Source organism: Podarcis raffonei, chromosome 9 (genome assembly GCF_027172205.1).
Source record: "Podarcis raffonei isolate rPodRaf1 chromosome 9, rPodRaf1.pri, whole genome shotgun sequence".
NCBI classification, from domain to species: Eukaryota; Metazoa; Chordata; class Lepidosauria; order Squamata; family Lacertidae; genus Podarcis; species Podarcis raffonei.
Genome location: NC_070610.1, coordinates 39,741,521 through 39,766,219, shown reverse-complemented (window position 1 = coordinate 39,766,219; position 24,699 = coordinate 39,741,521). Strand labels below are relative to the sequence as shown.

The following is a 24,699-nucleotide window of genomic DNA, read 5'->3' as shown; positions in this document are numbered from 1 at the left end:
TCTGTACGTTAAACCTGCTAGTTCCGTATATTCTATCATCTTAAGTGGATAGTCCTCCTTACAAGGGACCTTCCTCACTTTCCATTTTTGGGCAAACAAAACTAGAGCCACTATTATTGCATACATAAATAAGTTTTTCTAACACCTGGGAACTTCTGCCTGAACTAATCCTAACAAGAATGCCTCTGGGCTTTTGGGGAAAGTTATTTTAAACATTTTTTTTTATCTCATCATATATCATTTCCCAATGCTCTTTAACCTTTTTACATGCCCATCACAAAATATGTTTCAAACACTTTATAATGAGTTGAAGAAAATGTTGAAGATTCATTTTGTGAGAAAACTAGAAACTTTTCTTTTATGTATAATGGGTGGGGATGTACCTACCGAACCGGGGGGGGGGGGGATTGTTTATGTATGCTACCATAGCTGCTTGAATGATTTATGCCCAAAGATGGAAGGAAGAAACAGTTCCAACTAAGGAAGATTGGCAACTAAAATTAATGGAATATGCAGAAATGGCAAAACTCACCGGAAGAATAAGAAATCAAGAAGAAAGACTTTTAAAATTAGCATGGGGAAAGTTTATTTATTATTTAAGGACATATTGTAAACAAATTAAAACATTACCAGGATTGATATAAACATGTGCAGTAAAGAATAATTAAGGGGAGGATAAAGGAAAAGTTATAAATATATTTGAATTGGATATGCAGCAATAAAAACGCTGAAGGGAGAGGAGGAAAGTCAAAATAAATTTGAAATGATTTTGTTCTTTTTGTCTAAAATGTTTGTAAAAATTGAAAATGAAAAAAAATGTTTCAAACACACTTCAGCTCTTTTTAATCATAATTCTGTGGTTCCTGTGTGGAGGTGCATATCCCAGAGAGCATAGGATCAATCAGATCCTCCTCTCGGAGAGAGAGGGGTTTGCCCTCTGAAACGGAGATCCAGTGTAAGATGCCTGCTATGTGAAGCTATAGAAAGGTCCACCACCAGTTCACCTCCACTGTTGGAGGTCTGACTTTGGACAGGGTGGAGAGAACAAAGAGGATGCGTTCCAGAGCCATGCCTAGAGAAAGATTCATAGCTCTCCCTGGAATGGGGAGCATAGTATGCCAGGCTGGAGATACTGTAGTTTATACCCTTTCAGTGAAAGTGGCTCTCAAAAAAATAAAAACCTAGACTGCATAGCAGCACACACACACAACCTGATCTTCTGCTCTGCCAACATGAGTCCAGCGGGGGATAGGAAAAGGTTTGCCTGCCATTCATTTTCCCTCCTCCTGCCATTTTTGATTGCTCTGCTCTTAACAATTTTATCTTTACAGCAGTTCTCAAATGTTGTTGTTTTTTCATTCAAGTCCCTCCTTGTAAAGTTACTCCAGCTTCTGCCCCATTCCTGAGGCAGAAGCACTTCTAAGCGGATTACAAGAAACATTATACAGCATATAATGTATTGTTACACTTATTATTATTTTTCTTTATCATTACAACTTGGAAGTCTAAGAGCTAGAAATACAAGAGGGGAAAAAATACTTACTGGTACGAGGAGAGTATAATGGATACAGAATCCAGGTTCAGAAGGAAAATATTCATCAGAAACAAATCGTATTCTGATCTGGTTTCCTTTGGAAATCTGTTTTCCTGGAACAGTAGTGGAGCCGCACCACCGTCCTAAAATAGTGCCATCGCTGGGCTCTTCAACTTCTACAAAGTCATATCTACAATGAAAAAATATACACTGTTTACTCGGTGATTTACTTTCTATAGAATCTTTATACAACAGAATTACATAAGAAGAAATACATAAGCTAACAATAAAACACACTACTCCATTTTCCTGGGAAAGTTGGATCTTATCTCACCAGAGTCATACAGAAGAAAAGAAGAGTTTGGATTTGATATCCCACTTTATCACTACCCTAAGGAGTCTCAAAGTGGCTAACATTCTCCTTTCCCTTCCTCCCCCACAACAAACACTCTGTGAGGTGAGTGGGGCTGGGAGACTTCAAAGAAGTGTGACTGGCCCAAGGTCACCCAGCAGCTGCATGTGGAGGAGTGGAGACACGAACCTGGTTCCCCAGATTACAAGACTACCGCTCTTAACCACTACACCATACTGGCTTTAATCACCTCCATGCTTTATTACTGTGTGGTCCTAGCTACTGTGGGGTCCACTACTGAAAAGTGCCCATAAACTTGGAACTTGTACACATTTCTGCTGCCAAGTCATTGGCTAGAGCTGCTTGGTTGGGTTAGAGCACATCAGCCCATTTGTTGTTGTTCTACATTAGCTACCTGCTTGTTTCAGATGGCTTGGGACACCTCATTGCGTCACCTCATGCCCTGCTTTCAACACTAGAAATCTTGCTACATGTGCATCCTCCAGATGTGCAATGCTGTCCACAGGATTTGTGCTCAACTGCTACACAGTTTTAGTACCAGATGAAATGCTGACACTTTTGGGTGACTTTGTTAAACTGAATTTGCTTTTGTCTTTAGTTTAGCCTTTGTTTTTGTTATGGCTAGCATTATGGATATTTACCCTGTTATTTATTCTTGCTTTTTTGTTTTGTTTTTGCTTATGTTTGTAGTTTATCTTTTCCTCTGCTGATTGTAGCTTAGATTCTTTTAATTGATTTGTTCTTGGTTGTTTTAATATTTGTATTTTGTAAACTGCCTTGAGTTATTTTTAAAAACTTAGTAAGCAAAGCTGTAATTTTGTTTTTAAACAACTCTGAATAAATCAAATGCAACTAAACTGAGGATTCCATTTTTGTGTTTTCTGTCTTCCAAAGAGAGGGAAAAGACTTGCAGAACAGTTCTCCTGTCCACTCGGATGGGGCTGGGAATAATATTAGATAAGACAAAGGAATTCTGCCACAGCATGTGGGGATGGTCGAGTAGATGCTTTGCATACTCAAAGTCCAAGGCTCAATTTACACAACTCCACCTGGAAAAGGATCTCAGGTAGTAGGACTGGAAATACCTCCACCTGAATTAGAGTAGTTGACTACATAGATAATAGTCTGACTTGGTATAAAGCAGTTTCCTGTGTTCCTAGTTCCATTGCAATTAACGTGGAATGAAGAGCAATAGCAATCAGCAATTATTAGTTGTGCCTCACACCCTGCAATTTCAAGAGACTTGCCCTTCTCATTCTTTGCATTTTGCAAAGGATGCAATGTGGAGAAGGCACAAGAGCTGCTTCCCAGAGTTCTAGGAAGCAGAAGTACTTAGTAAATCTTTTTAACTCCATTTTTAAAAAAGTATTATTTTGGATTTAATAAACGACACCAGTGTTTTCAAAATAGTGGTAGTTCTGAAGGCTACAGAAGGTGGGGTACAATAACTTGAAAACACACCTTTGTTCCCTATATAAATAGGGCACACAATAGCTTTGGTCCTCAGTTTTATTCCACAAATGGAATAGGGTTCACATTCATGCCCTACCTTTGTTCCTTCTACATACGTCAGAAACCTACTCCTGAATACTGGAATCATTTTAGCTATGAAGAGGTGGAACAGCTGGTGGAAATCACCCCTACCCTTTACGTGAACAAAGGAGAACTCTGAATCCTAGCAAGATAATATAATATTTATTCAAAGATTAGAGATGTCTAGCAAAAGTTTTCTTTTGAAAATTGCAAGAAAATGAATGTATTGATTTGAAAATAGTGATTAACTAAAATATTGTAAATATAGATTAATGTTATGCCTGACAAATGTGCCTCTCATTATACTATTAACACTATTAATTTCAACAATACAATTACAGGACATAAAACATGAAAAACTCAAGTTAGAAAAGACAGCAAAGTATATTGTCAAGCAAAATGAAAGTCGAGAACTGTTAAATATGCAAAACTGGCTCATGAGCTAGTCTTTGCCTGACTTACAACACTACTGGCAAAAACAGTTTTTGATTATCCATGTAAATTATTGTTCTTTATTCATTGCAAATCTGCTTTTCAAAGTAGCATGTAGAGATCAAACACACATTGAATCAATAAAAGTCCAGGGAAATGGAAAAGTGATATGACAGAACACCTGACACACGAAGTGAAATGAACTATCACTGACAAGAGAACCCCACATGTCCCCAGGTGATCATTTCAGAGACTTTTTAATCCCTGTAATATACCCACTGGTATTGTATTGCACAGTCCAAATCAGCATTTAAAGGATTTACTAAACCTGCTTTATTGGCTAATCAAATGTGAGTTTCTCACAGCAACATGATACAGTACATGTATAACTAAGTGGCTTATAATGACTACTTCTCAGACTTATTCTTGGGAACTTACAAAGGATTTATTTTTCTTTCATATTTTACAAACAAGTCTGTTTTTTAAAATTATAAACACAGTGTCTTTTGTCATTAAGCACATTTATGCTTCTGGTTTTGCTTTAATAAAGCTCTAAAAAGATACTGGGTCTACCCTGTCAAAAGTGCCTCCCACAGTGTCCATCAGTTAAGAACAATGAAACAAAAGCATGCTAAGCGGCTGCTTTTGAACTCTTGGTACTTTTTCATCCTGGGGGTACACTACCATGAACTGCAGAATTTGGCAGGAGGAGGGATCATGTTTTTAATGGCCTGGCAAATTTGTAAATTTTGGGTTCCTTCAGTTTCTCATTTTCCCAAACTTAAGTTCAGTTCTCAATATTTTATCATGAGTGTGTGTGTGTAGTCCTCATGAAAGTTCATCAGTATTTTAGTGCATTTCCCCCCTAATTTACACATTTTAATATTTAAAATGCAACTGTTTTTAATAAGTGCATGCTATTTTTGCCAATTATATGCACTTTAATGCATACTTTACCCTAATATATACATTCTAGTACATGTTACTTGGCAGGAGAACTGCACTGCAAAATTCAGAGAAGTACAAAGTTTGAAGAATGGCTGTGTTTTGATTCTCATTGTTTTGGAAAGTGTGAATCAGGTAGATTTATATTTAAATGCAAACCAAATCAGGTCTCTAACTCATTCCTACGGGTGACCAAACCATACAGCTGAATATTTCTATTTTAAACTCTGTGGTACATAAATTAAAGTGACTGTTATGCTCTCTGTAACTAACAGTGAGAATGAAAATAAAATTAAAAGAAAAAAACTTTTACCTGTGGTAGCTGACACCTCCAGAAATTAGGATACTACAAGTATCCATCACACCCTTCCATCAGCTCCACCCATTCAAGCCTGATTGGTCCTCAAGACTCAACTGGAGGAGCAGACAAGGAATAATTCCTAGAAAACCCACATTGCACAACCTTACTAAAACTCTGGTCCATATGTATGTCCTTAGTAACAACTGAAAGGCAAAAATCTCACAGTAAGGTTTTCAAGATTTTTGCCCTTCAATGTGGTTAGTGTGCTGCACACACTGAATGATATGATATAAGACATTAACTGTCTATTTCACAAGAAAATGCATTTACAGTATGAAGTGGCACTTTGCCCATTCGCTAAATGTATTTTGACAGCCTGCCAACTGAATCAGATGTCCACCATAACTCTCCTTGTACTGCACAGGCTGACTGAAATCTAAGCTGCTGTGAAAGATCATAAAGCAGGTGAAATTGCAAAGGTGCTCAGGTGTTTACAGAAACCCTGTGATGCTGGTTAAAGCACAGCATGGAAGCTAGATATGACTGGTCCGAACGACAGACATAGCCAAAAAATATATACAGTAATCAAGAGACAGAGACTTGTCAATCAGCAGTAAATGGTAAATTCTTTATTGCATTATCCTGTAGCTCATTTTATATAATGAAAATGTATAGTGAATGCAGGGTTGAGTGCATCAATCAATATATGTTATTGTCTAGTACATATTTTGGAAAGTTGTTTCTTTGTACGTTCACTATGCATTTAGACACAACACATTGTAGTCAAATTTTGAATGAATTTTCCTGAGTTCAAAGAGCAGGTTTTGTCTATGTTTGGATTTAATTTGATATCATTTTGAATCAAGATGGTGGACCGAACCTTTCAAAGCTGCACTGATTTTTTTGGTGTCTTAGAATTCCCAAACAATGCTAGGTATGAGGTTGCTAATATGCTATAGAATAATTTCAAAATCATCACTTTATTTCCCCTTCTGCTAAGAGAGACAATACAAGGAGAGCTTCTTATATTGTATTTGTTGCTGCTGCTGAGGAATAGGTTGGCTTGACTGATCACCTGAGAAGAAACTATTTCTCCATAGCATGGAAATTATCAAAAATGCCTCAATGTCTCTCAAGAACCTTCCTCTGTCTCATAAAACTTAAATCAAATGATGAACCATTAAAAGTACTTTCCTAAGATATAAACTTTCCTCCAACCTTGGATTTTATTTATTTCATTTTTTAAAACATGGTTTTCATTTGTTAAATCTGTTGGGACAGACTGCTTACCTTGGCTTGCAGTTCAATACGCATTGTGTAACATTAACCTTCTATGAACTTAAAAAGAAGCTAATGGATATAAAACATAGGAACTCACATATAATAGAATTGTTTACATCCAAAGCTGTTCAGATAGAACAGAAACTATATTTAGGTTCATCCCAGTTTAATAATTTGAAAACTCTGCCTCAAAGTACTTTGAGGCCATATAACTACTTCATCTAGGTTGCTGTTCCTGGCACACTTCACTAGGACTTCAATGGAATTTACTTCTGAGTAGACATATTTAGCTAAAAAGACAATATGGTCCAACCTATACTTTGTGTAGGACTGTACTATCAGAACTGCCTTGTATATAGTAATATAGAAAGGCAGCATGAAAATTAAAAGTGAAATGAAATGAAATACAGAGCCAATCATTTAGCAGTTGTTGTTGGCATCTCTCTGTATCAAGAAATAATGGAGTGCACCTCTGGGGATGAAGTCAAACTGCTGCATTAGCAGCACTAAAGTAACTTCCCTGAAATGCAAGACTGGGCAGAGTGTATGGAGGTTCTGGGCTGCCCAGATGACAAGGCCTCACTGATGTGGTCCAAAGCAGAGCAATAGCTCTGGCACCAGCTTGGCTACAATAGTTGCCAAAAGGATGCATAGAAGGCACCACAGTTGCTTTGTTCCTCCCCAGTACTTTTAGTTTGGTGCTATGCAGCAACTAAACCAAGGTTTAGCTTAGCACATTGTTTGATCCAGGATTGCAGTTAAGCGCTCACTTCGTTAACCATAAGCTGTAACCAAGCACAAAACATTAGCCACAACTTATGGTTAGTGAGGAACAAGTTTAACAACAAGCCCATCATCTTTGACTAAGCTGGTTACAGTTGGTGGGAGTTGAGTTCAACCATATCTGGAGGGCCACAGATTCCCCACTATTAAAGTAAATGACACATGTCAGGTGGGTCTTCTTGCTAGTGACATCAATTATGGCAGTTAGAATCAGTTAGCTTCCTGACTCTACTATACACCAGTGATGTTTTAAAGGTAAGATATCCCAATTTGCTATTAAAAATCAAATATTCAGATCTTTTAAAAACACCCAGCTTCATTATCTACAATTTCTGAGGACTTCATATCAGATTCATACTAATAAAATTTACCTTAATTAAATTCACTTTCACATAGTTCAAGTCTGGGTAATTTGCCTTGATATCAGTTCACGTAATTTGTTTCCTCTGTCTTTGTATAAATGAAATTAAAATGAAACCCAAACTAATTTAGCAGAAACTATTATGTTAGTCATTCATGCAAATAATCTGCCCTTCAAAATGTGATTCATTATCAACCAATCATAAGTATGTAAATACATTATGTAACACCAAATATGAACTCAAAATTCTACTTCGTTTTGTCATCTCAAATTGAAATGTTTCAGCACATTCTCTATTCATAGTAAAAGAGCTTGGTTTGCACCATTTCAATCTGCTAACTTACCAGTGAGTCTTTCACGGTCCAACAACTGTTAAATTATTGCACTCCCCCTCTCCTCTGTATCCACATGTTTTCTCAGAATTAAGTCCTACTGATTTCAAAGCAATTTACTTCCCAGTAAATATACTTAAAATTGTAGCCTTAAGCAACTGTTTGACATTTCAGCTTTAAAAAAAAATATCCATGCAGTGTTAGTGTATTATTTGTTATTTCTGTCTAGTTGCCAAGTAGAGAATCACCCTCAATACCAATGACACCATCATAATATCCCCTCCCCCCTTTTAAAGCAGCCTTCCAGTTAGCCAGTCACCTGAGGCAAATAATTCCTTTTGGATGAGCATCCTTGGCAGACCCAGCAATCAAAGTGCACTGCAATAAACAGGAACAGGGAAGTAGGCAGGTATAAGGTAAATGTGATTTAGGGTTTGGGAGTCTTTTAGTTATGTCCTGCATTACTGCATTAAAAGAAAGATTAAATCTTAACAAGCCATGAGAGAGACCAACACCAGTACAAACAAGGAATGAAAGTGGGAAACTGAATAAAAATGCTTGAGAGGACCAGGATTAAGTAAAATGAACAAACAGGGATGATTTATACGAAGCAGAAGGGTAGGGAACCTGTGGCCCTCCAGGTGTTGGATTCAAACTCCTATCATCCTCAGTCAACACTGCCTGGTTAGGAATTATGAGAGCAGCAGTCCAACAATATATGGAGGGCCACAGTTTCTCCCTCCCCACCTATTTAAAGTTGAGGGATATTCATAAATACAATACAGTGGTACCTCTGGTTACGTACTTAATTTGTTCCAGAGGTCCGTTCTTAACCTGAAACTGTTCTTAACCTGAAGCACCACTTTAGCTAATGGGGCCTCCCGCTGCCACCGCCGCACAATTTCTGTTCTCATCTTGAAGCAAAGTTCTTAACCTGAGGTACTATTTTTGGGGTAGCGGAGTCTGTAACCTGAAGCGTCTGTAACCTGAAGCATCTGTAACCTGAAGTGTCTGTAACCTGAGGTACCACTGTAGTGAGGATGCAATCGGCTCCAAATGACAAACTCCTTCACTCTATTACACCAAAAGCAAAAAGGTACTATCCAAGAAAGCTTGGGGCAATAATGTCACCCTTATTCTGGGTTGCTAGTGTACAACACTTCTGTCTCTCATCTGGATTAAAGTTCAGCTTCTTTGCCCTCATCAGCTCCAAAACTGCCCAGACACCCATTCAGGGAGCAGCCATCTAAAGGTATCCTGCCCCTCTATGGCTGTCTTTAATGGAAAGGAACTGCCACCCAGAAACCACAAATCTTACTTCTTTCAAATCCCTCAATCCCAGAAAGTCTTTTGAACAACCACATATACCCAACTCCGTTGTAACTAAGCCAAAGTCAGTTTTAAAAGTCACATATTTTTCTTCTGTTTACTGTAGTTTCCTTGTAAGTTTTTAGACTGTATTCCCCTTGGAGCAAGAACATTACACCATGTAAAGCAACATGTACCTTGCAAAGCACCAGGTACATAAACAGCAACATCCAACAACCACCACCACCATCTTGCTTTTACAGATGCCGAGACAACCTGAAGGTCATGTTTTGAGTTTAGACCTTCTAAATATTATTTTATTATGTGCATAAATTCATACAGACTCCTCTGTGAAATAAAATAAAAATGATTCGACAGCACCAAACCCTTACTCCATATTGAACAGATTTTCTATTTACACAATATTCTGCCCCCATGGCACGGTGTAGTATAGCAGCCTTAGAAAATATTTTAAAATCAAATAAATCTAGCTACTGTTATTTTCTTAGATTACTTAACCTGAGTTTAAGAGGAAAAATAACACAGAAATCTAATATGCCACTGCATCTTCTTAGCTCCCTATGGTGTACTCTTGCACCCACAAGTACCAAAAATGACCACAAAATAAGCTGGCCTAAACATTCCATATATTAAATCAATATTTAATTAATCGTGCAATGGGGGTTAAGAGCATAAAAGGGCTCTGCTGAATCACACTGACAGTCAAATCCATCATCTTTCTGACAGAGGCCAAGAACTCTTATGTCCAAAGTGAGAATTGTGCCCAGTCTTCTTCAATCTCATGCCTTCCAAATGTTTTGGATTATAATTTATCCCTACTGTTGGCCATGCTACTTGGGGCTGATGGGAGTTGGGCCCAAAACATCCAGAAAGCACCAGGTTGGGGGGGAAGGCTGTTATTGAAATCTGATGTTGAATATATCGTAATATTTGGTGCAAAATTTAAATTCCAGACTGGAACTTTTTTTTATGACTACACTCGTTCCTGGCTTTATGCCATGCAGACACATATTAAATAAACCTTTAAAAGACATTCATATGGGGGAAATTTCCAGTGCAAACAGGGGCCCTGAAAAGCAAACAACTCCATATTAACTTTTAGTTAAGGATATCTCCATGTTTCATTATGAAATATCATCATTACTAGCATCCAAATTATTTTAGTCCTGCCCCAGTATAGTCACTATATTAAGAAGACAGCAATGATAGTTAGATGCAACTAGATAAGCAGTGCTGAATATTGGGAAAAAGAGAAGTGTTTGTAAGAAATGAAAAGTAAGGGGGAGACCTGGGAATGGGACAGGAAACAACTGTCTCTAGGACTAGGTGCCTGCTGTTTATGCTAATTAAACAGCAGAATAAACTTACTTCTAGAGGTAAATCTGCTATTGGTAGGACATTTATACCATAATGAAAATATAGTGCCCAATACGTGCATAAATTGTGTTTAGAGCCCATACATAGTGTGCTTTTATTATGGCTCTTTTTATGAAACTGCTTGCTTTTAACTCTTGTCTTCACCATTCACACCTTCACACAGAAGGACCTGAATTCTTGGTTACAGACCTAAGTGTTCAGGTTTGCACTGTACAACTAAAATACATAACCCAGAATAGTGTGTCGGTTTTTGTCCCTTTGCTGCACTCGTGCTACTTTTAGTAACCAAGAAGGAAAATGCTCTATCAACATTAATTTCCCCCAGAATCCTCTTGACAGAAACAAGATCTGAGAGTGCACCAGTCATTTCAAAGGTAAAATAACCCTATTAAAAACAAAGTCAGCAAAAGTAACATGAAACAATTTTAGAAGCAATACAGTTTGGATTAGGTTCATTTAGCAAAATATTTTGATACTGAAAACTAGTTTACTTCATTTGAATGGGCTGTTCAACAGAGAACACCCGAGTGATGTGTTTTAAGAAATATAAAACATTATCCAAACCAGATCTGCAGATACAGATCCTGCAGATACTATAAAAGAAATAAAACACTAACAGTACAATCCTATTCATGTCTATTCAGAAGTACACTGCTTCCAAACCTACACAGTGAAGAGCAGGATACAATTTTTAAAAATAAGAAATAAGGGGGGGGGACCCTATTAAGTTCAGAGGGACTTGCTCTCAGGTAAATAAGTACAGAACTGCAGCCTATCACAGTATAACCCTTACAGACCTAGATGCTAACCTTACATTGGCTGTGAGAACAGTTGTTCAAATAAATAAGGCACAGCTGTGAGCAGCAAGCTTTTAAATATTGACAGTGACGTAAGTGGGTCACTAAAATGTTTCTCTAAAATTAACCTTTCTGAAAATGCAAGTGATGTTTTCTTTAAGTTTCAATTCTGTTTATAGACATTTTTAATTTTGCTTGTTTGTTTATGGATTGGAAAGTTGATTACGTTATGAAGACTGCATTACAAATCAGCACAAAATTGACTGGACTAAAAATTAACTAATGACAAAGGTAGGGGCCTGGATACTTAGGAAATATTTTCTGTCTCCTCCCCAGAACCCCATTAGGGCTCACCATCTATAATCCCAATCTCCAATCTATCAGGCAGTGCCAAACTCACCCCCACCTGAGAGGTGATGGAACTGATTTCCAGTGAGTTCCGGATGAAAAAAAGCCCTGTTCAGGGTTTCCAAACTTGAGTCTCCAGCTGTTTTTGGACTACAACTCCTATCTTCCCTAGCTAGCAGAACCAATGGTCAGGGATGATGGGAAAACAGCTGGAGATCTAAGTTTGGGAAACCCTGCATGATCTTCCACTTTTTAGACATATGTTACCACTTCAAACCTGGTACACAGCTTGCAAAGTATGAAACCTCTGTGTACAACTTGATCCATAGGACCTACCAAATAAATCTAACCCCCAAACTAAACATCTTCATCCAGAAGATTCTAAAAACATCAAAGGGACTTAGGTAAAGGTAAAAGATAAAGGACCCCTAGACGGTTAAGTTCAGTCAAAGGTGACTATCGGGTGCAGCGTTCATATCGCTTCAGGCTGAGGGAACCAGCCTTTGCCCAAAGACAGCTTTCCGGGTCATGTGGCCAGCATGACTAAACCGCTTCTGGCACAACGGAACACCATGAAGGAAGCCAGAGCACATGGAAATGCCGTTTACCTTCCCACCACAGTGGTACCTATTTATCTGTTTGCACTGGTATGCTTTCGAACTGCTAGGTTAGCAGAATACAGCGATTAAACACTAACCACATGGAGGGAGGCTGTCTGAAACTATATCTTTTTAAAAAAAACTTTAAAAAGCAGTATATGGAAAGTTGGTTATAAACCCCCTCATCTTTTCCTAGGCATTGTAGGGCCACTTCATTCATGACAATCCCAACATGAGATCCTTTGAAAATCATTTCTCAAAGGCATATGTAATACTCTTACTACACTTTGAGCAATCAAGCAGTAGTTTATTGTTTAAATATTCCCACACATTAAAATGGACATTCTATGAAGAGTTCATTAAATATAGCAAAATATCAGATGAATTAACTCAATCTAAATATTGGACTGGCACTCACGTAATCCATTCTAATCAGGTATTCTACATATGTAGCTACCAAAATAATTGTCCTTTGATTTCTAGGTTGTGCTTTCAAACTAACCCTTTGCTGCAGATACTATACAAATCTAATCTTACTTTTATCTGCATATGACTAGGAGAAACATACAAGAGGGTATACAAGGTATTCTCCAAATCCCAGGATAGTTGGTCCCTAAATCTAATAAAATGTCTTGGTAGCTGCTGGTATAAAACATCAATCAAGACAGCATATGCTGTAAGTGGCTAATAAATGTTATAACCCTACATGGAGCACTGCCACATGAAAGCAGTTTTTGGCAGACTTCATATGGAGAATATAATACATGAAACAGCCCTTTTTCCATTTTAAAAATCCAGATAAAAATCAAAATTAAAGAATTAGAGCTGGATGGGTCTAGGAGACAATCAAACAGAGACATATGACAGGATACATTGAGAAATACCTTCCTAACTTTTTGGGAATCTTCAAAGAAGTGAATTCCATAATCTCCTTGAGCATCTTATTCTATTACTAAACTACTATTGTAATCAGGACACATTATTTAATCCTTAATATATGTCTACATCCTGCACTCTAAATATCATTGCTTTATTTTCTTTTATCCATGGATAAAGGCACTCACTCTCTGGAATCCTTTTCAGTAACTGAAAGCTGGCATTATGCTCACACTTAATCTTTCTTCAGGCAAAGAATATTCGCTTTCATCACTCTTGGCTATGAGCATCTCCTATTATGACTTTTATACATTTTATCAGATGTTTAATTAGCTCTTCACCTACACACCTGGGACATACAGCAGTTGCCACAGATGAGATGTAGACAACAGAGCCCATAGTTGAAAAGGCTACCACAGCATATGGGTTTGATAGTTTTACTGGGATTATTTATTCACAGCAATGGAGAGTTGTATGTCTGGTAGGGATGTACAATTTCAATCAAGAAACCTGAATTTCCCAATCCAGAGGATTGGCTTTAGAAAAACAGAAGCACTTGGAATTCAACTAAACATGTACACACACACACACACACACACACACACACACAGAGACATTATGATACGCAATATATTGCCAGGTCAAAAATTATGAAACCAGTTTTGGATGATATATCGATATATCGCCCAGCCCTAGTGCTTGCACTGATGGAATGATTATAATAGTGTCGTGCTGAATATTCCTTCCTAGAAAAGCCAATCATGGATCTTCAAAATGCAGGAAACAAAAAAGTGTGCTAAGGGAGAAATCGGAGATTGCAGAAGCCTAACTTAACTTTCTCAAGAAGGGATCTGAGGAACTGAGGCAAATAATGATGATGAGAGACAAATTACAAAAAATAACAAATCACTGGGTCCAGATAGCACTCAAAAGTTCTTAAAGATAGTTGTCAAATTGGAACTTTCTGTACTTTTAAGGGCTGCTCCACGTGAACTGTTTATTCTGCTTTCACCCTGATTTTCTTGCACAAAGCTAACATAGGGGTTCAACTAACTACGGTTTTTACTGAACATTTCTCTCTCTCTTTTTTTTTTTTACAGGGCAGTAGTATGACAATGAGAATTCATCCTGATTTGCTTGTGGTGCGTTTACATGTTTTCTGGTTATTCATCTGTTTCAATACATTTCACTTTCACTTTCTAAACTGCCCAAAGTCTTCTCCTCCTTTTTAAAATGGGTTTGTTGTGCTATGGTAACAGTGCTTGCATCCACTTTAATTGTTTAAACCTAAAGTTTTCATATGTGCATGAATATTGACAGTCTGGAGATACATCCCCCCCCCCCCAAAAAAAAATTGTCCCTAAAATCAGTCTTCATATCTCAGGACTGGAAAGTAGCTAATGCAACACCATTTTTTAATAATAATAAAAACTAATCTAAGGGCGACCCAGGAAATCACAAGTTGGTTGGCTTAACATCTGTTCAGGGAAAATAATAGAATTCTCAAGCACGTAGAATAACTGGTCTTGCTGCAGCACAGCTAGGATGCCTCCTGCAAGGGTAAGTCCTATCTTACTAACCTATTAAAATTATTTGAGAGTATAAACAAGCATATAGAGAGAGATTATCCAGTTGATATTGCATACTTAAGGGATGCGGGTGGTGCTGTGGTCTAAACCACTGTGCCTAGGGATTGCCGATCAGAAGGTCAGTGGCTCGAATCCCCGCGACAGGGTGAGCTCCTGTTGCTCGGTCCCAGCTCCTGCCAACCTAGCAGTTCAAAAGCACATCAAGTGCAAGTAGATAAATGAGTACCGCTCTGGTGGGAAGGTAAACGGCGTTTCCATGCACTGCTCTGGTTTCGCCAGAAGCGGCTTAAGTCATGCTGGCCACATGACCTGGAAAAACTCTCTGCGGACAAATGTCAGATCCCTTGGCCAGTAAAGCTAGACGAGCACTACAACCCCATAGTCATTCACGACTGGACTTAACAGTCAGGAGTCCTTTACCTTTACTGAAGACTTTCAAAAAGCTTGATGACGTAGCTCACCAAAGGCTTTTCCTTTACAGCCATTTTTCTTCTTTTAAGTAACAGAAAAGAGGTGCAAATATGACTTCATTGTTCAGCAACGACAAATGCCTCCTAACATATTGTTAAGAGGGTTTGGGGGGAGGGGAGTAGGCCATATGCCTTGGCCCCTTCTAATTCCTGAATTCCACACAGATTTGATTCCTGGAATAGGCAGACTAGCTTCCTGGTAAGGTAATGGCCTAAGTATGGGTTGTTAAGTGGGTCTGTGCCACAGTGGGCCCACCTCCCTCAACAGCCTGGTACTTAGAAAGCCAAGGCCAGAGCTGAGTTGTGTGAGCTAGAAGGTAGAAGCTGGCAGGCAGCAGGCTATGCAGCTGGGAGACAGAACCATGCCTGATTCCTGTTTGAAGGCTACGGCTATGGGAGAAGCAAGACCCACTTGGGGTGTTAATCCTGTGGATCCCTCCATTGTAGGCTCAGGTTGTAAATATGTGTAAATAAACTATATATCATAAAGATAACACAGTCTCCACTGCTTCTGATTCCAAATGAAACACATACCCTGGGTAAGCCTGGAACCCCTGGTGTTTCACACCGCTCAGAGGTTGGGATGGCTTATACTTAGCAAAACACCAAGCAGACTCCAGCTACCTCATACTTCCTTATTCCTGCTTGTGGTGCAACCATAAGAGAGATAACTTAAGAGGGACTCCAGAAAGCTTTGTCTCACATGCATGTAAAAGATGCCACACCCTGGAAAATAGGTGGGAAATAATAGATAGGGGTTACTAACTTTGCTCAATCAACAAGAAAAGAGAACTCTGGCTTTCCAATTTAAGATCTTGTTAAGATTCTCAGATATACACTGATGTATTCAGCATGAAAGGCTTAGCTCATATGTTTTTTATAATCCTTTGCTACAGTGAGCCCTCAGATATCCCAATGTTTAGTCTATTTATTATGTTTATCATAACTCACAACTCCATAGTACTCATTCAATGAACTCCATAGCTAAGCAAATAACTTTCCACTGTGTAAGTACATACTTCAAAGGAAAGCAACGTAGTTGCTATTGTTTCTGTCTGAAATATTTGTATCACTATTCAGGGATGAGAAGCAGCTCCAGAAGCACTCTTGATCATTTTATAAACCAATTATTAAAATGAATTGGTAATAAGGTGACGTAATTTCTAAAATGACCATTTCATGACTGCCAGAAACAGGAATAAATGGCTCTCACTTTCCCAACGACAGGTTATTCAGAATGCTCAATGCAAATATTTTTCCTGCAGATCTTTTGCATCATCTGAATTTTCTACATTAGTGCTTTCTAACTTCCTTTATGCTGCAATTTCTCATTTTTTTAAAGTCAAGACTCTCTACACATCATAGACCCCATTATTATATAGCTCTGGTAGCTGCAATGGCATCCTCTGCTGGGCAAACAGGCAAAACCATCAGACAACATGCACTGTTATTGCAATGGCCAGTGTAGTAGTGCTGAATGCAGCATTGCACCAGCAAAATAACCATAAGGCACAGAGCATTTGAGCCACTGGTCTACTCCAGTACTACTCTTAGCTGCTAGCCATTCACATTGAACTTATTCCTTGTGCTCAGTGATTTTTTTTCAGCGGGTACTCAAGGGTATTCAGTACTGGCACCTCTTTTTTGTTGTTAAAAAGTGTGGTACGTACTGTAACAACTTCATGGTGAATACCGGCACCTATTTTTCTAGTGGAAAAAAAGCACTGCTTGTACTATTGTTAAACAAGCTAAACACTCTCTCTCTCTCTCTCTCTCTCTCTCTCTCTCTCTCTCTCTCTCTCTCTCTTACTGGTAGAAAAACCTTTATAAGCCAGTCCACCTGCATCGTTTTCTATCAGCCATCTTCTCCTACATATTGATTCGGTTACCCAATGATTCTAACCTATTTCTTTCGCTGAGGTTATCTTTTCCAGGTATCACTTGTTTTCAGTTGAACACACAAATCAATAATCAATTCCAAAATATATCATGTTTTTCTTAGTCAATAATCCAAACCTTGTACTTTTAATTGCATTCATTTTCATTTTCCTCACATGGAGAGTTACGGAAAAAGAAAACTGAAGACAGTGAATACTGCTTTGAATGAGTTTCAGGCATGCTCCTGGAACTAGAAGGGGAAAATTCAAGCCTACAAAAAGAATGTGATGATTACAGTGACTACAATATGACTGATTTTATACTGTGCTTCTATAAAGTGACCAACGTAATCTATGGGAGAGGTTTATCAGCATTTTAAATTTTAAAAAGGGAAAAAAACTTAATAAAATGGAATCTTCCATACTGTACAGACATCAAAGATATTATTGTGGATATTGATGTCATTCACTGGACCAATCTTCCAACTTTGGTTTTATTACATGTCTTTACAAAAATTGGCTAAGGACCACAAAACACTCTTTGAAGTAGCATCAAAGAGGGGAATTTTCCTAGACTCAAAGTCTGAAATAATTTCCTTGACTCTCATGTGCTCTGTGTCTTACTGAATCTGGCTCAGTGGGAAGAAAGAAGTGTTGTGCACCTGCTTCAAGCCCATCTTGACTCATGGTGACAAGTGATCAAGAACCTATATAGTTTTTACATTAACCAAGAACTTTCTCTCACAGTTGATAGGAATATATTTTCACTAAATTCCAAGAAGCATATGGGAATGCTGCCTTAGGCAGCCAGCGGGGACCCCCAGGTTGAAATGTCCACTCAAACTAGAGCCTAACTGTGTGATCTTGGGCTCGTCAACAGCTCAGAGTTTTATTAGGATTGTTGTGAAGATAAAGAGCACTTTGAACTCATTAGAGTAAATGTGGACTATAAATGTAAATAAAATAAATAAACCATTTCTGATCTATCAAGGGCATCTATATTTGTCCTTTTTTCAGTTTTTCCATTCCTTTTCTGGCCTACCCTATTATGAGAACACACTTTTGCAATATGATTGGGAAAGGAAGCATTAGTGACCACTTTTTCCACCCTAGCTAACTAATGATGCAGAAATGAAGTGGAGCAAGAAGACCATTTTGCAGAATTTTCACTTGATATTCTGCACCATCTGTGTATGTGTGGCCACCACATTATGTCCCATCAACTCACAAGCAATGCCTCCAGAGGAAAATCGAGGTCTGCGGCATAGCAGTGAATGCAAAATGGCAGTTAGACTGCTAACCCAGTTGCTATTACTGTCACTTGCAGCAGAAGCACAACAGAAAAAGAAGACACTTAAAGAAAAAAGAAAGAACACTTCTAAGGAAAAAAGAAAGGAAAAACAGTGGGCCCCATCCTCAAGAAACTGTTGAATTATACCCCTCTTCCCCAAAATTAAGTGAAATGGTCCTCCCAATTTTTCTGTGCAGTATTAGGGTGGAGATTTTGTGCACAGCTGTCCTTTGAGATGAATTCATGATATGTACTACCAATGTACCATGTTAAATGGATTTTGAATTATGCCAGATCTATATAAGTGCAGCCCATAACTCCAGCTGCAAACTGTCAAATTATTCATAAGGTGCTTACCCTATGAAACAGATGCCGTCTCTCACAAGGGGCCTCAGTACCCCCTGTTTTTATACTTATGCACATTGTAAATAAGAGCAGTGTCTGACTTTCGGGGTGGAGAATTAAAGGTGTAATCAGATTATTATTATTTTTAAGCTTTCCCCCCATTACATTAGGCATGCAGAGTCTTAGACTGAAGTGCATTTGTACAGCATATTTCAGTCCTAACCACTGGTTTACTGATTCAAACCTAAGGCAGTGTGTGTGAAAGAAAGAAAACATTAACCCATATTTATCTGCATCCTTTTCTGTTTAAATGATTCAAGTACAATATGCACAAATCCATTAAAGGTGGTGCATGATTTAGTATCCTTGATATAAATGGAATTGATATGTATATAATTCTTTTTGAATTGCACCCAGTTGCAAGTCTCTTTCATATATAAGCTGTGGATATTTCATCAAAGGACATTTAGCAATTTATAGATTTACTTATAAACAGGTGTGTAAACAATACAGGAGAACCCATTTTCTCGCATCAGGAATAATCTGAAAATATGGATGTTGTGAATTCATTGTGTCTGTAGCACACAGTCATTTGAATTATATATCAGTCACTCTTCCAGTTATCTAAATTTTTAACTATTCAAAGGTTTTATGTACCTACTGTGTAATGTGATGCACTACAGAACTTTCTCAAAGGTGTTAATCATTTCTTCAGCAATAATTTAATTTTAATGGTACACAGCCATCTGAAATAACACTGATGAGTAATCTCATTAAACCAGTAGGTCTGCTGAATAATCAGGTTATGCCCCAAAGTACTTAACAACATATTTAACTCTTTGACCTCACACATTCTGCAAGAAAGGATAATTGTACACCTAAGCAATTTTAACTCCATTGTGAAGGTTATATCAAGGCTTTGTAGAATCGAAGGTTACCCACAAATACCAACAGATATTATTGTCTTGGTTTTTTTATAAAAAAATATGGCACTGGGTTTATATACGTAAAGGTTTGTAGATGCTATGCAGGGTGCAGAGGTCTAATTAAAAATTTGAAATGACAGACCATTGTTGAGGGCAAAGATTGTAGTACGCCATCCATCACCACTTCTAACAGGCTTCTATGAACTCAGCAATAGTAACTTACTTGCATATGTCATCTTCTGGGTCCTCAAGCCCAAACCTTTCATCAAAAGTGAGCTGTATCAACACATTCTCCTCAACTGCTACTAATCGCCACACCAGTACTGTGTTACGGGGATAAGTATATGGGAACTTTGGGCTGTGAATACTTCCATTAGCAGACACTGTAATAATCTTCTCATGTTGTGGTTCTTGTACTCCTATAACAAAAAGAAACACACAAAAAATAGAAGCATCAATGATTTGTACAATGAAGAATACACTGAACAAGATGATCCAGAAAACTACTTTAGATGCACTTAATGGGATTTTGAATTTTTCTTTTCACTTGTAGACACCAAACCATATCAATTTCCCACTTTCAAAATAGGTTTAAGATGCTGCTTGAGAATTAAGTCCAAATTTCTCCTGGATGTTCAGAATAAGTCCCACTGTTTTTAGAATTAGAGATGGCATTACCACGTATAAAATAGACAGAAATAGAAAACTTCTCCCTTTGTTTCTTAAAAGATGGGGATATATTACCGAAAACATAAATGCAAATACTAATATTTACATGGTAAAGAAACTATAATATTCAGATAACAGTGCTGATCATCAAATAAATTATGTTTTCTGACTCTACTCAGATAATTTAGTAGTACAAAGAAATTCTAAGCAATTTAGGTTATTTGGGTTATTTGAGAGAACATTTGTTTCCATGTCAACCTGCTGTTCTGTTCCATGGAGATGCCCACCACTACAGATGGGTGATGGCCAAAGCAGCAAGGAGGTCAACAGTCCTAAGGATCCAGGCAGTCAGGGTGGTGAGGCAAAGCAGGATCAGCACTTTGGAGAGAGACCAAGGTGAGGGTTTCAGAACCACGGTTAGTGATCTTGCAGCTGAGACAGAACATGCAAGTTGTCTCAGTGGTGTCTCAGTGGTATCCTTTCTTATCACAGCTCCACATGGGACAGATTAGGGAATGGATCCATCTCCAGCTGCCTTAATTGATGGACTTTGCACCTGAGGATTCCTGGTCTGTGGCCATGATACTGCAGCTATTTTAATTTCCTATGTATGACCTACACAGCAAGACACAGTAATGTTAGGGTTCCTTAGGATATGAAATCAGGATCAGATGACATAGCTTCTTCTTGGCCAACAAGATATATCAGAATGGGATTGTTACATCTGAGCTGATCCAGTGATACTTGGTGTCAGGAACAGTAATTATTTGTTTCAGTGGTTATTGGTATCAGGAATAGTAAATTTAAGAATTCTTAACTCTGGCATTTAGTTATAACATTGTCAACCTCCAGTCTCTAACCACAGCACTCTCTCAAAAAGGGTTATCATACTCTCACTTGACAATATCAGAATGCAGAGTTTTACTTACCTTTCATTATTTTATTCTTTTAGTTAACATGAAGCATAAAATTACAATGGGAGAAATAAAAAGCAACATCTCTACTGCTTCATATATCTGCCTCAGCTGACATAACATGTCAGCATATTTATGTTACTTGGTTACAGATAATCTATAACAAAAAGGCAGTCATTCCTAGGTCAGAAATCCAAGGAGCTACTTTACCTCTTGGTCAGAAAAATGCAGCATCAAATTCATCTTTTGCCAGCTCAATGATTGAACAGTCTTACAATAGCTTTGATGGCATACTTATGGCTGTGAATTAGCCCCAGGCCACAACTTGATCCAGGATGATAGAATAATAGGTCAGGCTTGTCATCACAGGTAATACACATCTGGGTGTTTTGAAACCATCTGGGGTTATCAGAAATAATTGTGAGGAGTGTAGCCTGACCATTAGAACTTGTATGGCATAGAACACATTTACAGAGGATTATATGCAACTTAAGTATATTAGTAATGCTAAAACCTTAAAGTGAAACTCAGGAAAACTAATAAAGCTAAACTTGTTTCTGTATTATGTACTAATTTAGTTTTAATTTTTCCAGAAACAAAACATTAATTGAGAAAAGGCATATAGGATTTGTTGACCCCTGCACAAACTACCTGCAATATTTCTTGGAACACATCATACGAAAATTGTCTGATGCAAATTAAGAATGCTGCTGAGTTTTGTAATTCCTTGGTTCAGAATACAGACTTGGTAACTAATGCAATGAAAAGATACTAAGCCTCCAAGTGGACTCCAATACAAGAATTATTTCTCCCACCTTGTAGCTGCTTTGCAGCAACTCCTGCGATAATGTGTGCAAGGAAAGAGGAAAGACTCTTCTGCGTACGCCAAGTACCCTGGAAAAGCTACATTTCCTGGACCTTCTGGTGCCAGGAATGTTTTCTTACAGGATTCTAGGTGCCAGGAAGGAGGAAAGAGGGAGACATACACACATGAACACCTCCCTCCTGTATGAACAACCATCACCAGTTAAAGATAATATAGGGGCTCATCAACTATAAAACCAATTTACAAGTCTCAATGAAAATGAGAACTTCTTCCTAAGCATTCTCTGCTTTTAGTTGTAATTACTCGTGTCAATCTCAACTGATCCTGGGGCAGTTCACCTGTCACTATTGCATATATATCCTTGGTTAACCTAAGTAGTATCAAGGTCCTGTTCATACAGGCATGCCATCAAATGGTGATGAATTTACATCCACATGTGAAGGAGCCTTTAGAAAGAAAGCTCAGTGAGCAGCAATTCATTGTGTTGATTAAGCCAACACAAGGTTTCCCTTTAAGCTACTATGGTATAATTACAACGAGGGCAAAATGTGGGGGCCACAGAGGTTATGGGAGTTACAGACATAACACATACAAGTTCCATTTTAACAGAATTTCACTGGTTGCCAGTTTCCTGTGCCCGTTGAAGATCCTTACACTGATGCTTAGAGCTCTGGTACCAACCTCCCCCATGCCTTAAGGTCTGTGGAGAAGCCCAACTAAGGATCCTTGAGTAGGATGAAAAGTATAGATGCCCTTTTTAGTGGTGGTTCTAGTTCTATGGAATGTTCTCCCTACTGCGGTGTACCTAGCCACATCATTGTTTTGTTTTGTTTTGGCACCAGGTGAAGATTCATGTCTTCCAGCAGGCTGCTGGAAGAAGGAAACTGTGACTGAGTAATTTATGGATAGTTTGATGCTGCTGCTTTTATTATGAGCTGTACTAAAATGTTTTTGTTTTGTTTTTTAAGTTCTTGTGTTCTGCCCTTTGCTGTTTATTATGTTGTAATCCAACTTTGTGGTCTTTTGGTGAAGGGGGCATATAAGTTCTTAATAAATAAATAGAAATTAAATAAATAAATAAGAGATCATATTTGCATGTGTTATCCAACCTCAGTTTCACTGAAGTAGTGTGGATATATGAAAAAGAAAATAAACCACTAAGGCCCCTGTGGAAATAAATTACTTCAGGATTGTAGCGCAAGGCTGGTATTAAGTGTGTTGTTCAGCATGTCATCATCAATTCCATTAGGAACAAGTCTGAGACACAGGTAAACACAAATCCATCAAGAGTTTTCCAGAATGCTCATATAATCTGTTATTCTATTGCAATTGGAGCCAGTATTTAATGTGGAAATATTAGCTTAAATATCTTCTGAAGAAATGTTTGACAAATTTGACAGGTACAAAGCAAATGAGGTACCTAAATTAAGAATCTCCTCCTTGTACTCTGTTTTTGCTTCATAGGCAATATTATTTTAGTTGTTTAGCTTAAGGCCATCTGTGTGCATGCTGAGAAAACCGATTCTTTAGGTAGAAAACACTTCTCAACCTGAAAGCAGCACCAAAAATTAGGGTTTGCCATATATCCTCTTTTTCCAGGACATGTCCTCTTTTTCATGGGTATGTAAAATGAGAGTCATCATAGTGATCCATTGTTAAAAGTAGAACGGCAAACGTGTCCTCTTTTTTGCTCTCCAAAATATGACAACCCTGTAAAAATGATCCTTAGAGTTCTAGCAGATATCTTAGTGACCTATTTTAATGTAATTAAGGTATCTGGTTTCGGCATTTCAACACTTGTCCTGTACGTGTATATACTGGTAAACAAGCACACAAACACAACACACTTGTGAGCACCAAGTATGCTTGGGGAAGGGCCTTAGAGCAGTGGTGGCACATCTGATTTGCATGCAGAAGGTCACAAGTCCAATCACCAGCAGCTCCAGGTCTGAAACCCTAGAGAGTCACTAGCAGTCAGTGTGGACAATACAGAGCTAGCTATACAAATAATATTACTCAGTTTGAGATACACTGAAGATTAATGATGCAATCTTATGCATAGGTACTTCTCTGACAATAAGCCCCGCTGAAAACAGTGGGCCTTACTTTAAATGAGCATGCATAAAATTATTCTGGTAAGAAAGGAATGAAATATTTGAAAACTGAAAGGCAGATATATTATGCCAATATAAATCCTGAGATAGAGGGGGGGGAATGCAGTGGTGCCATTTCTACTGGTTACTAGACTGAAAGAAACCTACTTTCCATTCAAATAGCAGCTTTTCTTTTCAGAACAAGTGACAAGGGAACTTTTGTAGGTACAGCATATATCACTGAAACCACTTTGGAATTTCTTTAAAGCACTATTACACATTGGTTCCATAACCAAGCAAAGAAAACTGAAATCATGTCAGGTAACAGAATTAGATAAGCCTTGCTATCGTAAACAAAAGCTGAAAACCTTAACTGGGCAAGTATAGTCATGTCAATCTCAAAGTAGGTCTCTTCCCCCTTAGGCACCATTTATTTCAGAAAGAACAGGCCTCATATTTGGAAAGACAAACAGCCATTGTCATCCTATATAATCATTA

General features: G+C 38.0%; 1 protein-coding gene and 1 long non-coding RNA gene across 3 annotated transcripts in view; one reads left to right on the top strand and one right to left on the bottom strand.

Annotated features, from left to right (window-relative positions):
* PDGFC (platelet derived growth factor C) overlaps positions 1-24,699 on the bottom strand; it is a 106,924-nt gene that overhangs the window by 25,679 nt on the left and 56,546 nt on the right. Inside the window, exons 2-3 of the mRNA XM_053403009.1 lie at positions 19,923-20,118; positions 1,544-1,724 (exon numbers count right to left, since the gene is read on the bottom strand). Of these exons, the coding sequence (XP_053258984.1) occupies positions 1,544-1,724; positions 19,923-20,118 (377 nt within the window). The remainder of the gene's footprint in view (positions 1-1,543; positions 1,725-19,922; positions 20,119-24,699) is intronic.
* Positions 7,227-23,139, top strand: LOC128420936 (uncharacterized). Of its 2 annotated transcripts, none has more exons than XR_008332176.1 (3): positions 7,227-7,437; positions 20,548-20,764; positions 21,876-23,139. It is a non-coding gene; the product is annotated as an uncharacterized LOC128420936 (long non-coding RNA). The 2 variants fall into 2 exon arrangements; XR_008332175.1 differs by having other exon boundaries at positions 7,230-7,437; positions 22,951-23,139.